This window comes from Ixodes scapularis, unplaced genomic scaffold (genome assembly GCF_016920785.2).
Source record: "Ixodes scapularis isolate PalLabHiFi unplaced genomic scaffold, ASM1692078v2 PGA_scaffold5__190_contigs__length_132052651, whole genome shotgun sequence".
Lineage (NCBI taxonomy): Eukaryota > Metazoa > Arthropoda > Arachnida > Ixodida > Ixodidae > Ixodes > Ixodes scapularis.
In genome coordinates this window covers 43,041,490-43,053,707 of record NW_024609880.1, presented here as the reverse complement: position 1 = coordinate 43,053,707, position 12,218 = coordinate 43,041,490, and the positions used below count along the sequence as shown (strand labels likewise).

General features: G+C 48.0%; 1 protein-coding gene across 3 annotated transcripts in view; it reads right to left on the bottom strand.

Moving 5' to 3' along the window:
* The window catches only part of LOC8052061 (RING finger protein nhl-1), a 247,621-nt gene that overhangs the window by 26,492 nt on the left and 208,911 nt on the right, over positions 1 to 12,218 (bottom strand). For all 3 annotated transcript variants that reach the window (XM_029990490.4, XM_029990489.4, XM_029990491.4), the window contains exons 2-3: positions 7,080 to 9,143; positions 972 to 2,313 (exon numbers count right to left, since the gene is read on the bottom strand). In XM_029990490.4, coding sequence (XP_029846350.2) covers positions 972 to 2,313; positions 7,080 to 8,986 — 3,249 coding nt within the window. In that variant the 5' untranslated portion in view covers positions 8,987 to 9,143. The remainder of the gene's footprint in view (positions 1 to 971; positions 2,314 to 7,079; positions 9,144 to 12,218) is intronic.

Sequence of the window (12,218 nt, the reverse complement as noted above, 5' to 3'; positions counted from 1 at the left end):
AAATAATCTTCTTGATCTTTATAACAACCAAAACGTCGAGCTTTGCACACAGTGAAGAAAATCGAACAGCGCTTCGCTAGCAGCAACCTGCTTGCTACAAAGAAGCAAACCTAATATACTCCCTCCGTTTACGCCGTAGAAGCTTGAAATGGCAAAGCGACCTTCTCTTCAAACTATAGCTCACAATTTTTAACACAATGCGGAGATGGCTGAAAGAAAGCATAGTCTTACTAAAGATAACTGAAGTGTTAGAAAAACTAAGGGAGCAATGTCAAACATGTGTGATGCATAATGGTACCCCAACAACGCACGCAAAAAATATTTGGTAAGAAAGTAAACAAAGAAGAGTGGTTGTTTGGGCGAGTTGGTTCGACATCTTATACAATCTTGTGCGCAACGTCTTTGTTGCGCACAAGATTGTACAAAAGTAAAAAGTAAACAAGTCGCTTTAGTACTGGAGCAGCAATCTCCTCAGACGGCTGGACGTTCCCCATCCTGTATAAGTCAGAACTTATAACCCCTCATACCGCACCCAAAGCTGGTGAACAAAACTCTGGCCAAAGAAACGTTCATTTTAGATTCTTCGAACACGAAGTGCAGCTAGGTGATCTAGCTTTTCATTTATGTATCATTGCAATGGCTTCTACTGCTTGCCTTGGTTAATCATTTTTTAACTGCTCTACAATTCCCGATACTGACACCGCGTAATCAAAAATGGTGCGGTAAAATAGTGGCAAAGTACTGTTTAGCCAAGTCCCGTGTATATTACGCACGACCCTGAGGATAAAATAAATAAATAAACAAACAAAAACTGAGCTTCGTGGCTCTCTATCAATGGACTCAATGTAAAGGCCTAATCACATAGTATTGTTAGATGACGTTTAACTACGTTTTGGGGACTTATGACTAGTTACGGCAGCGCAAACAACCCAACCGACAAAAGAAATCTGGTTGTCTTGTGGCAAGCTCACCTGGACCCTGTGATTGCTGCTATCAGCGACAACGATGGAGTTATCCGGGCCAACAGCGACGCCCCTGGGCCACGTGAAACAGCCGGGCTCCGTCCCCCGGGTGCCAATTTTGAGCTGCATCCGACGCTTCTGAAGATACATGCTCCTGGGAAATCCGTAGCCACCGTACTGGCCGTCGTGCCTCGATGAACTGCCATCTCTGCCTCTGACCGGCACCTCATCGTCCGAGCTGTTTTCCTCACTTCCGCTGCGGTTGTAGACGACGTGCGAGCTCCGTGACCTGGAAACGTTCTTGCCTCCTGGACCGGAGGCCGAGGAGCCTCCGACCGAACTGGTGCGACATCCGTACTTGTTGCGCAGGTACTGGGCCCAGCTGGAAGAAGCTCCGGAACTGGCCGTGCCACTCTGGTCGCCACCGTCAGGGGACGCATCCTTGACAGCGTGGCTACTCTTGGACCGAGACAGAGTGCTGGGCGGCTCTTGCTTGTACCGGCTCCTGTAGGAGGGTGATGCTGGAACGGCCTCGTCGGGACTATCCAGGTCTCCGGGCAGGACTTCGTTGGAGCTCTTGCTACGCGCGAGGCGACTGCGTCGCAGAGCCGCCGCCGACGTAGCAGGCGAGGTCGTTGTCCTGGAAGTGGAGCTCTCCTGCTGGCTCTTGCGCCTTTCCTGGCGGGGCTCCGGCGGCTCGACGAGGGCCGAGCTGCGGCTCCGACTCAAGAAACGGCTTGCGCCAGACTCCTCCTGATCTTCCTCGGCTCGCCTTCGGTTCGCCAAAAACGAGGAACCACCGTACCGCGAAGACGTCGCCGTCGGGTCGTCCACGGAAGCCGACGGCGAGTCTCTCCAGGACCGTAACCTGCCGGCCTCGTCTTCTTTGTCCCGCGCGTATTGGGAGTGCCTAGTTGAGGGTGCAGGCTCCTTACGCGACGTCGGCGTTGAAGAACGCACGTCTTGACTGCCCCGACGCGCCTGAGCACTCCGATTCAGCAGGGCCGAAACGGACGACGTCATGTCCTCTTCTCTCTTGGGCGCGGGTGACGTCGGCGTCCTGCGGGTGGGTGTCTTGGGTACCTCATCCTCCTCTTCTTCTTCCTCTTCGTCCTCTTCGTCTTCCTCCTCGTCCTCGGACTCGGAGGTCTCCTCGGTGGTGGAGCCTTCGGAGTCCGAGTCCTCTTCCTCCCCAATCTGGGCCTGGGGCCGAAGACGGCTGAAAAAGGACGACTGCTGCGGTGCAGCCTGCGGCAGTGGCCGGGTTGCCTCCTCTTTCTTCTCTCCCGTCGGTCGTCGGCGCTCGTCTTGCTCTACAGATACGGCCTTGGCCAGCGGCGCTCGTACTGACCTGGCGGAAAGAACAGAGGCCACGGACGAGGTCGGGTCGTCAGAGTTTACTTGCATGTCGGCTCGCCCATTGTTTGCTTAGTGTGGAACGTGACTATATGTAGCCGTTGGCAGGCAGCAGGCATTAAACGGCTCAAGTTAGAGAACAATTTTTTTTGTTTTAAGTTTAAAAATAAAACGACGAGGTGAGGTAGGATGGTATACCATTAAAAGTGAACGGAGCAGTTGTTAAAACTACAGTGGTTATTGGACCTACTCGGTAGTTTTTACGGGAGGTGAAATTGATCATTTGTTCGGGATGCACTGAAAAGTTTTCGTTCTCACCGCGTCATTCAGAACCTCGGCATACGAGACTATGTTCGACGTTGTCTCTGGTAGCCTTTGTTGACCGTGGAAAACGATTTTTTTTTCTTCACTTCACCACAGCAATCTACGCATTGATAATATATATTTTTAAGTGAAACCTTATTGGTTGATCGAGCAATAACATTTCTTTTTTCTTTTTTTCTTTTTTTTCCCCCCGATACGCTTTCGCAGTAACCCTGTCATTCTGATTTTCCTGAAGCGCGACTATATTTGAAACTCCCTGCAACCATTGCCTTTCCGGCTAATAAAGAAAGAACAATATCTCTCTACGTTGTAGACAACACCCAGTGCACTAATGATAAAAAGCTTTGAAGCAAAACCTAATCGGCTTTTCTCATGACGGCACTTCTTTTTCTTTTTTTTTGTAGTATGTTGTACCTTTTAGTGACACAGACTGCCTGTATTTAGTTTATCTTAAAACAAACCTTAAGAGATGAATATATAATTACAAATACCGGTTCAAATCCTATTCTAACGTTACCATTAATTTCTCACATTTCAAACCGATTTGTTATATATAAGAAATAAAACATATCAATCTTAATCCAATAGTAAAGAATATAAAACATACCAAATGTTTTATAACACGCCTAATTAATTTTTTTTTCGGTAGTTTAAGAGCGACGTGCACTTTTAACCAGACTTCTGCTGGCACACTGTGTGCATCATTACTTAGGCTACTCGGCGTTCATGAGCACGAAAAATAAATGAATGAATAAGTGAATGAAGAAACGAATTATTCATTTATTCTTTTATTAATTATTTAATTAATATAATTTGACTTCTAGTAGTATATGGTATAGAAGCTGAGCTACCTAAGCTGACCTTATGTAGCAGGGGTCTAAAACACTCGGCCCGCGGGCCTCATTCGACCCGCGACTCGCTTGAACGCGGCCCACAGGCCCAACCGGCTACGAGTCCCGGTTCCTCTGTCTCGAGCACTAAAAACGGCATGCGCCAGTGATATCATCTCGTCGATTCATTTTCGCCGAAAAAGCAGCTCTGCTCTTTTAACATATTAACATAGTTTATACTTGTAAGTGTTCATCTGCATTTTGCTTCCCTTTGTATCATGCTTCCCGGATTTTTGTAATGTACAGTTCCAAGGCTGCAACTGCAAGCTATTCTTCAAAAGAATACATCTCGTCTGCTCGAACCCGATAAGCAGGAGCAGCTGCCAAAGATAAAGCAGCAAGCTCGGAATTCTCTCTTTAAAAGAAAAAAAAAAAGATCGCCTTTTTAAAGACAAGTTTTTGTTAAAAGTCTTGCAATAAAAGTCGCCAGAAAAAGAAAGAACTGTAAATTAGCTGGGTGTCCTTCGATACAATCTGAGCTTGGTTAATTCTTGAATGAATTGAGCAGTAGAAACGACAATGTACTTGCTATCTTGTTCTATTATAAATGCCAGCCCGTACGCGGGATGGTGTCATTTTAATTCTTATTATCACATGATGTTACTGCCAAAAGTAGTCATACAAACAAATCAATTGCAAAAATTTCACTGGCAAAACTGTGAATTTCCAAAAAGCTTAAAGCACAAGGTCTCTTCCCTTTCAAATGTTTTGATTCCCCCCCCCCCCCCCCCCCCCGTTACGTTGGCCCTCGACCTTACTGGTGTGGGCTATCTGCCGTCCCTTCTACTCCCCCCCTCCCCCCACCGAATTCAAGTGAGTTAGAGACCACTGTTATATAGTATATAAGCTGACCTACGAATAAACACAAAATTCGTTTATAAAATTTCAATAATAAATCTATAAACCAACATTAAAACACTGAATGCTAAGTGCAATACTATTTTTTATCTTAGCTTTTTATTTACCAGTGCTTTCTTTCCCTCCAGAATTACACTTGCGCTCGCAAATGAACGATTTAAGAGATCAATGCGCCAATTTATTGGCCCTAGTATCTCCATTGAGCAAGGCAACAGACTACTTCAACGGTACTTTCAAACTATGCCATGCAGATTACTGCCCACACTTCACCAGAAAATCGGAAATGCTTTATTAGTCTCGGTAGTGGGGTTTGCAACACATCCCCCCACAGATTCTTCACCAGCGGCTGGCAGGTCGCACCGAGCCCCAAACACTGCCGTTGCACGCCCGCTCTAGAAACTAGAAGTAATGTAAATCACTACGGGCTCCCAGAGCGGAAGGCGCACCTAATTCATACCATGCGCATGCGTACCAAGGGCTGGGAGAGAGTGAAACTGCTTTGTTAGTGATGTTCGAACAATGTTGTAAGAAGTGTAACTTTGTTTTCTGGGATAACCTTAAGTAGGCGTCTTTGAGTGAATAAACGAACTACCAAGGAGGTCCTCGCAATACCGGTAACTGTTCCATCGACTGGATGCAGGACTGGAAGGTTTTTGAAGAAGCATTTGGAACAACATCGTGCGGAGTGTCGATAAACAAAAATAAATTGAACGATCCTTGGAAAAACGTGTGAAATATGTGACTTCCAGTCTTGGTGCCCTTGATATTGACACGTGTGAAATTGTCCGAATGAGAGGAAACGAGATGAAAGATTTTCGCCCAATGTCTGGACTGCCGTAGGTCATTTCTGTTTTCAGGTGAGCATGGCGACGTCGCCGCCGAATTTCGAAAGTTCGTAGTCGGGTTTATTTATTAGAGGAATTGTTATAGGTCGATTAGTTCGTAAGAGCGCAGCGTTAATCGGTGTGAAGTTTTCCCGAGTTATTGTTCTACTACGGCCATGTCAGCGTATCATCGCATTCCAAACAGGATATCTAACCTTTTCCGTGGTAGCCGACGTCTGCCTAAATGTTGAATGAAGGGTTGAATGAAATGACTTAGCGTGACGAACTCTGCCCCGTTCCGCCGCCGTCAGAGCTTATCCTGTCTTCCATCTACGGAGCAAAAGCGACCGGGGATAAAAAAACAAAAATTAGCGATTGTGTCGAAAAGTATCTCTGATCATCAAGACTCCTCTCTTCAGTACTCAGGCCGCTTTGACAGCGTGATGGTTCTTGCTGAAGAGAATATCTTCACCTTGTGTTGGCAATATATGCAAGCCTCCGTTCTCTTTGAGGATAAGACAATGGCTTCATTTCCGAGAAGTAGGAGATGACGCATACTGTGGAACGATTCTTAGGTTTTATTTCACTTTCTGGGGAGTCTTCTTGTGCTCGATGACTGACGCCCGGGGCACATAAGAACAGCCGACGCCGCTGTGGCCTGCAGGGCATCCCCGGAGCGAGCAGTCCTACACCTTTTTTGTGTCAGCGGATTCCGATGGAACAAGATATAGAAGGCCCCTCGCCGTGCTTGCGCTGCATTATAAATGAAACTTGTTTACCGACGGCAACCACAGTCGCTAACTAGGATCTATATCAGTCTACTGAAACTAACGGCAGCTGTTTTGTTATGTAATTTTTAGATATTTTTAGCTTAGCGGGAGCAAGGTAGTTTTGTATAAGATCATATTATTATAAAAAAAAGCCGCGATCATGAAGATACTAGATTTGTATAGCTAGATATTTGATCTCTTTGAGGAAGGCTACTTACCAATTCGTTTTGTGACCTTGGGGCACGAGCTCGATAGCGCATTCACGAGATGCTGACTCCTTTGTACGCCATTAAATTGATTGGCTATTCACTAGGTGACAACATGGGCCATTCAGGCAACCCGAACGCCATTTTCAGACAAATGACTGGACGCACTCAACAATTTAAAATATCAATAACACTTAAAGGGCGCCAAGACCCACCTAGCCGATTTCCAGCTTCCCCTAGTTCTTTAAGCAAGTGCACTGACACACGCTATAGCCACAAAGCGACCCCAAATTGCATTTGACAAACATATCTTGCACATCAAGTACTCGGCCACCGGAAAACATTCTTCAGCAGATAACTCGTATTCATATAGGCATATTTTTTCTGTGAGTGGACCGGCCATCGTTCTTCCAACCCGACAGTCCAGAAGACACCTCCGCGACCAACTTCAATAGGCAGTGTTTCACTCTCTGCCCAGACACTCGGCACTCCCGCGTGTTAGGTGGCGTCTCATGCCAGTGCGGAAAGGCGAGCAGCCCTACTTGGGACGGCGAGCGTCGCGGAGCACCGTGGCCTACGTTCCTCCAACCCCGAGACAGACCCCAAGCGGGACGTCCTGAAGCGGAAGTAGTCGGGCCTCTCCTGGCCCCGGTACTGGTCCAGGGACGGCCGCCGGAAGGGTGCCGTGTCACTGCGCCCGCTCAGAGACGGCCTCCAGCTCAGGTCATCCACGCAGCGCCGCGACGCTGCCGTCACCATCGGCGGAGACTTGTCGCGCCTCCGTGTCGAGAAGTCCGTGTACGATCGCCGATACGGCGACCGCCGCGTGATCGGAAACAGCGGCCGCTCGTCAAGGTTCGGAGACGCGGCGCGTGGAGGGGACACTGACCTGGTGGGCACCGCAGACTTGGCCGGGGCGGCCTCGCGCCGAGACTCTTCTTCTACCTGCCTTCGCTGCCGGGAACGCAGCGAGTCCGTGGTCGTGTCCTCGGAGGTTGTCGAGCTGCGCCGCGACTGGGCTGGAGTGCTCTCCACGGAACTCTGCCGCGGGGTAGAGGGCGTCCTAGGCGAGTCCGGAGGTGGCGTCCTCGATGGCTCGTCCTTGGAGGCCAGTCTTCGGACCTGAGACGGCCTCATGTCGCTGCTGGGCGGCGGTGACGTGGTCGAGGTGGACGCAGCAGCCGCCTGGTTCGCTGCCTTCTTCTGCTTTTCGACCTCGTCTTCGCTCATCTGCCTGGCGGGCGGCCTCCTCGGTGGCGGCACGGGTACCACAGGGGGTTCCTTCTCCAGCCGCTCTTTTTCAGCTTGCTTCTGCTTCTGCTTCACCTGGTTCTCGTGCAGGCGCTCCATGAACTTTGCCGAGTCGCTCAGCTTGACCACACCACTGAGAGGACCCCGGTTGGCGTCGTCGGTGTCAAACACCTTCTCTCGCGGAGGCGGAGGCTCCTCGAACCGCACGTTCCGGGTATGGGAACCGCCGCTTTCGTTGTCTTCGTCCATAAGCTCTCTAGCGTAGCGAGACCGGAAACCGTGGTGAGTTCCCTCGTCTCGCCACGACCTATCCTCGAAGCGACTGCTACCGTATCGGCTGGAACGAGTGTCGGAGCTGTCGGTGTCCCTGCTCCGGTCCCCGTACCTTCGCAGGATAGAGCTGTCGCTAGCGTCCCTTCGGTTTCTTGTGTACGCCGAGGGACCCTCGAAGCTGTTGTCCCTCTCGGAGTCGCTAAGATGTCCACCGTACCTCTGGCCAATGTCCAGCATGGACCGAGATCCGGCGTCTTGCTTCTTCTGAAATTGAACCGCCAATCTGTGGTCACTCTGACTGCGCATAAGCGCGTTTGCAGTCCCTCCTGAAGACAGATTAAGCTGCGGAACATTCAGTGCTGAGGACGGCTGAGACGTCGGAGGAGTGTTGAATTTCAGTTCGCCGAGGTTAGCCAGGGTACGGTGGAGAGCGTCGGGGTCGGTGTGAATCTGGAGCTTCACCCTTCTTGTAAAATCAGACGTGTCTGGATCGAAATTGCGAAGAAACTCAAGCGACTTGTTGAAGATCTCCTTGTACTCTACCAGTTCCGAATCCGTCCATTCTGTGTCGTCGTTAACGTATTTTTCCACGACGTCGCAGTTGGAGGTGATGTTTGCAATTTCCGTTTCCACGTCTTCAGAGAGAGTGGAAAGTTGCTTGATCTCCTGTTGAAGGTATACGTCGATCTCGGACTTCAGCTTCCCATGAATGAGCTGGAGGTCCTTGACGTAACGGTTAATAAGATCTTCTAGCTCCTCCTTGACGAGGGCGCAGTTGTGCGTCAACTTGTCCTGGTTCTTGTTATTTTGGGCCAGATGTTCAGCGAGTCGGTTGAGCCCTCTGCGTACCTGATTGCAAATTCGACTGATTTCACGGCGCATAATGTCCAAGTGGGCCTCCTTACACACCTCGCAGATCTTCTTCTCGCAATGCGAGCACCTCGTCACGGAAGACTTTTCGCTGCACACGTTGCAGCGCTCCATGGACGACGGCAGCGGTTCGGGCTCTTCACCCGTAATGTCTCTGTGAAGCTCGAGGAAGCGCATCAGTGTGACGTTTGTCGGAAATGTCTGCACGCCGTTGTAAGGAATTCTGGTCTCGGCGCGACACTCGGGGCACTTGATCTGCCTCCGGGCATAGTCCTGCAGACCCTCCAGGCACGGGTCCGCGCAAAAGGAGTGCTGACATGGTAGCAATTTCGGGTTTCGATACCGGTCCAGGCAGATGGCGCACGTAAGCAGCTGGTCGAGCTGGCTCCACGCAGAAGTCATGGCTGAAGCGGGGTTCGATAAACGGTTGCTTTCGATTTCGGGTCGATTAGGAACGTTCGCACTGTTTCAGAACTTGTGGTGTCTTGCGGAGCGGTTGGGCGTAGAACAGGATCTCATGGCGGCTCAGGGAACCGGGATGGTGTGCTGTTGCCGACATCTGAAAATAAACAAAGGGCTGTGAGTGTTTGATTTGCACCTCCACGAGCAGCAGCACGCGCTTTATTACCGGAAGTTTGCTTAGCGCTCGAAATCAACCAACTCACCTTGCGAGCATTTTTTCTTTTTGGTGCAGCATTTTTTTTTTTTTTCAGAGGCAATATTTGCCAATTCTTAGAATAGAGCTAATGAACATATTTATGTCTGGGCTATTCTACAGGGTGAAACAAGGAGACGCCAGGCTCTTTAAATCGTCCGGAAAATTCGGTTTCTTAACCTATCGCGCTACGACTTTGTGCAGCGTTGCCCACAGATGGTGCATTTTTTTTTTTTTTTGTAAAATTTGCGAAGAGTGAACTTACCTGAGGAAAAAGTAAAGAAAGAAAAAGGCTTAGCTCCTATGGAAACGCAGCAATGCCACCGGTCTGCAAACAACACGGCGCTGTTTCGCACGCGAGACAACAGATGGCGCAACAAACGCCGCCAACGAACGAGCATACGGCGCCGAGAGCAGACCTTTTTAGCAGACGATCTTTTCGACTCAAAAGCGGCGCGCGTTCCGCAGGCGGTGACAGTCACAGAAACAAAAAGACAGGCGCGGTAACAGCAAGGAACTGCAGTTCCTTGTCTGCAAAAGGGCCGGCTCTCGGCGTCGTCTGCTCGTTCATTGGCGGCAGTTGGCGCCGCGACCGCTTGCGCCATCTCTTGTCTCCCGTGCGAAAAGGCGTCGTGTTGTTTGCAGACCGGTGGCGTCGCTGCGTTTCCATAGGAGCTAAGCCTTTTTCTTTCTTTACTTTTTCCTCAGGTAAGCTCGCTCTTCGCAAATTTTACAAAAAAAATGCACCATCTGTGGGCAACGCTGCACAAAGTCGTGGCGTGATAGGTTAAGAAACCGAATTTTCCGGTCAAAATAAAGAGCCCATGGCGTCTCCTTGTTTGACCATGTATATTAGTTGTCATTTTCCTACTAAATTTGGAGGGCAAACTGATTTCATGTGACACCATACACGAAATCAATTTCCTCGCAAAGTTTAGCAAGACATTTGACGTCACGTGACGTGACGTCACGGCAGCTACAGACCAATTCAGTTTCCCCACTAAATGTAGCGGAAAAATTTGACGTCACATGACCTTTACATCAATTCAGTTTCCCCGCTGATTCTGGCGGTAAAATTTAGGTCACGTGACCTTTACACCAATTCAATTTCCTCGCTAAATTTGGCGGGAAATTTCATGTCACGTGACCTATACACCACTTCAGTTTTGTGTGAAAATTTGGGGTGAAACTGATGTCACGTGACCTGACGTTACGTGACCTATACACAGAGCTGGCCAAATTACTCATATTTTGTAATTAAATTACATTACTAATTACTTTGCTGAAATTGCTGAAATATAATTAAATTACATCACAAATTACCACAGCCAGAAAGTAATTAATTACCATTACAAATTACTTCTAAAGTAATGACATTACTTTCGCATTACTTTTGTATCCTTTCAAATATAAAGGAGCTATTGATAACTTCCTTTTACAGATAACTTTATTTACATTATTTACACAGTTCATGGCACACAGCTAGAACTCTCTGTTGCATGTTTACCGATGGACAGAGGAACGCACGCGACTGATCCCTTTCCCACCCCAACCCGGACAACTATTTTTGGAGATGACTGAGGACCCTACGCGGATTATCTCTGGGAGGGGGGGAGAACTATTGTCATTGTTCGCAAAATCGCGTCGAGGGCCGTTGCACCAGGGGCCTTAGCTCAACCTACTTCCCCTCCTTTGTTTCCCGAGAATGTCGAGCAGAAAAGCTCGAATGGAAGGCACTTACCAGCCCTATTTCTCACAGTGGAAGATAACACTGAGAGGGTACGCAGTATGCATCAGAAATATTAAGCGGAAACCTTCAAGAGGGGCCAGAAAACGTCGAATGAAAAACCGCAAAACATAGGTAGAGAATCGCGCTGAGCGGGTTTTCACAGTTCAAGAGAGTGGCAGAAAATGTCTAGCTGATAGCGGGCGCGAGAGTCGCACCAGCCGCATTAGCATCAGCAACATAGCCGCGGCCAAAGAACGTTTTTTGGAAAGGTGAAAGGAAAGGTGTAGAGGAAAAAGAAAAAAGTGAAATGAAAAGAAAAGCGCTCTTGTGTATTGTGGACACAAAAAAATATGCCTGGTGCGAAAAAGTACTTAGGTAATTTAATTACAATTACCGTCGCTGGAGTAATTCATTACATTACTAAATTACCTGCTACAAAAAGTAATGAATTACATTACTAATTACTGGAACAAGTAATTAAATTACTGTAATTTCATTACAGTAATTACATTACTGCCAGCTCTGCCTATACACCTATTCAGGCTCCCTCCTAAATTTGGCAGGGAAATTGATGTCACGTAACGTGACATAATATGAACTCAACACCAATATAGTTTTCCTTTTAAACTTAGCGGTAAAACACGACTTCGAAGGTTACGGACACTGCCATGTTTTATCTAATTTCTTGACTTTGCCCATTTCATGTTCTACAATACGGGAAATTGCTAGAACCGGCAGGGTATCACGTTACCTATTTTTTTTTCCGTAATGTATTCCAGCAATTTTGGCTAAAAAAAATTTGAATGTGACTCATTATAGCTGTAAGAGATGGCAGCTGACCCAACAGGAAGGCGTCGGACACGGGGAAATCCACGCGCTAAGATGTTGCGAGCAAAGTTGAGACGGAACGCTAGCAGTTAGTTTTTTTACAATCGCTCTGTGCAAAGGCCTACCATTTAGTGCTCACACGCCACGCTTATGATGCTAGTGCCATTTTATTTTGTTTATTATTTTAAAGCAAAAAAGGCTTTCTAACGAATCCCCTCAATAAAAAAAATACTTTCCGTCCGCGCATTTTTTGCTAAAATTAGCGGGGAAACTAAATTAATGTTTAGGTCACGTGATGTAAAATTAGGCTACGTTACTTCACGGCACATGACCTATGCACCGATTCAGTTTCTCTGTTGAATTTAGCAGAAAAATTAAAGTAACGTTACCTGACGTCACATCACCTAGACACTAATTCACTT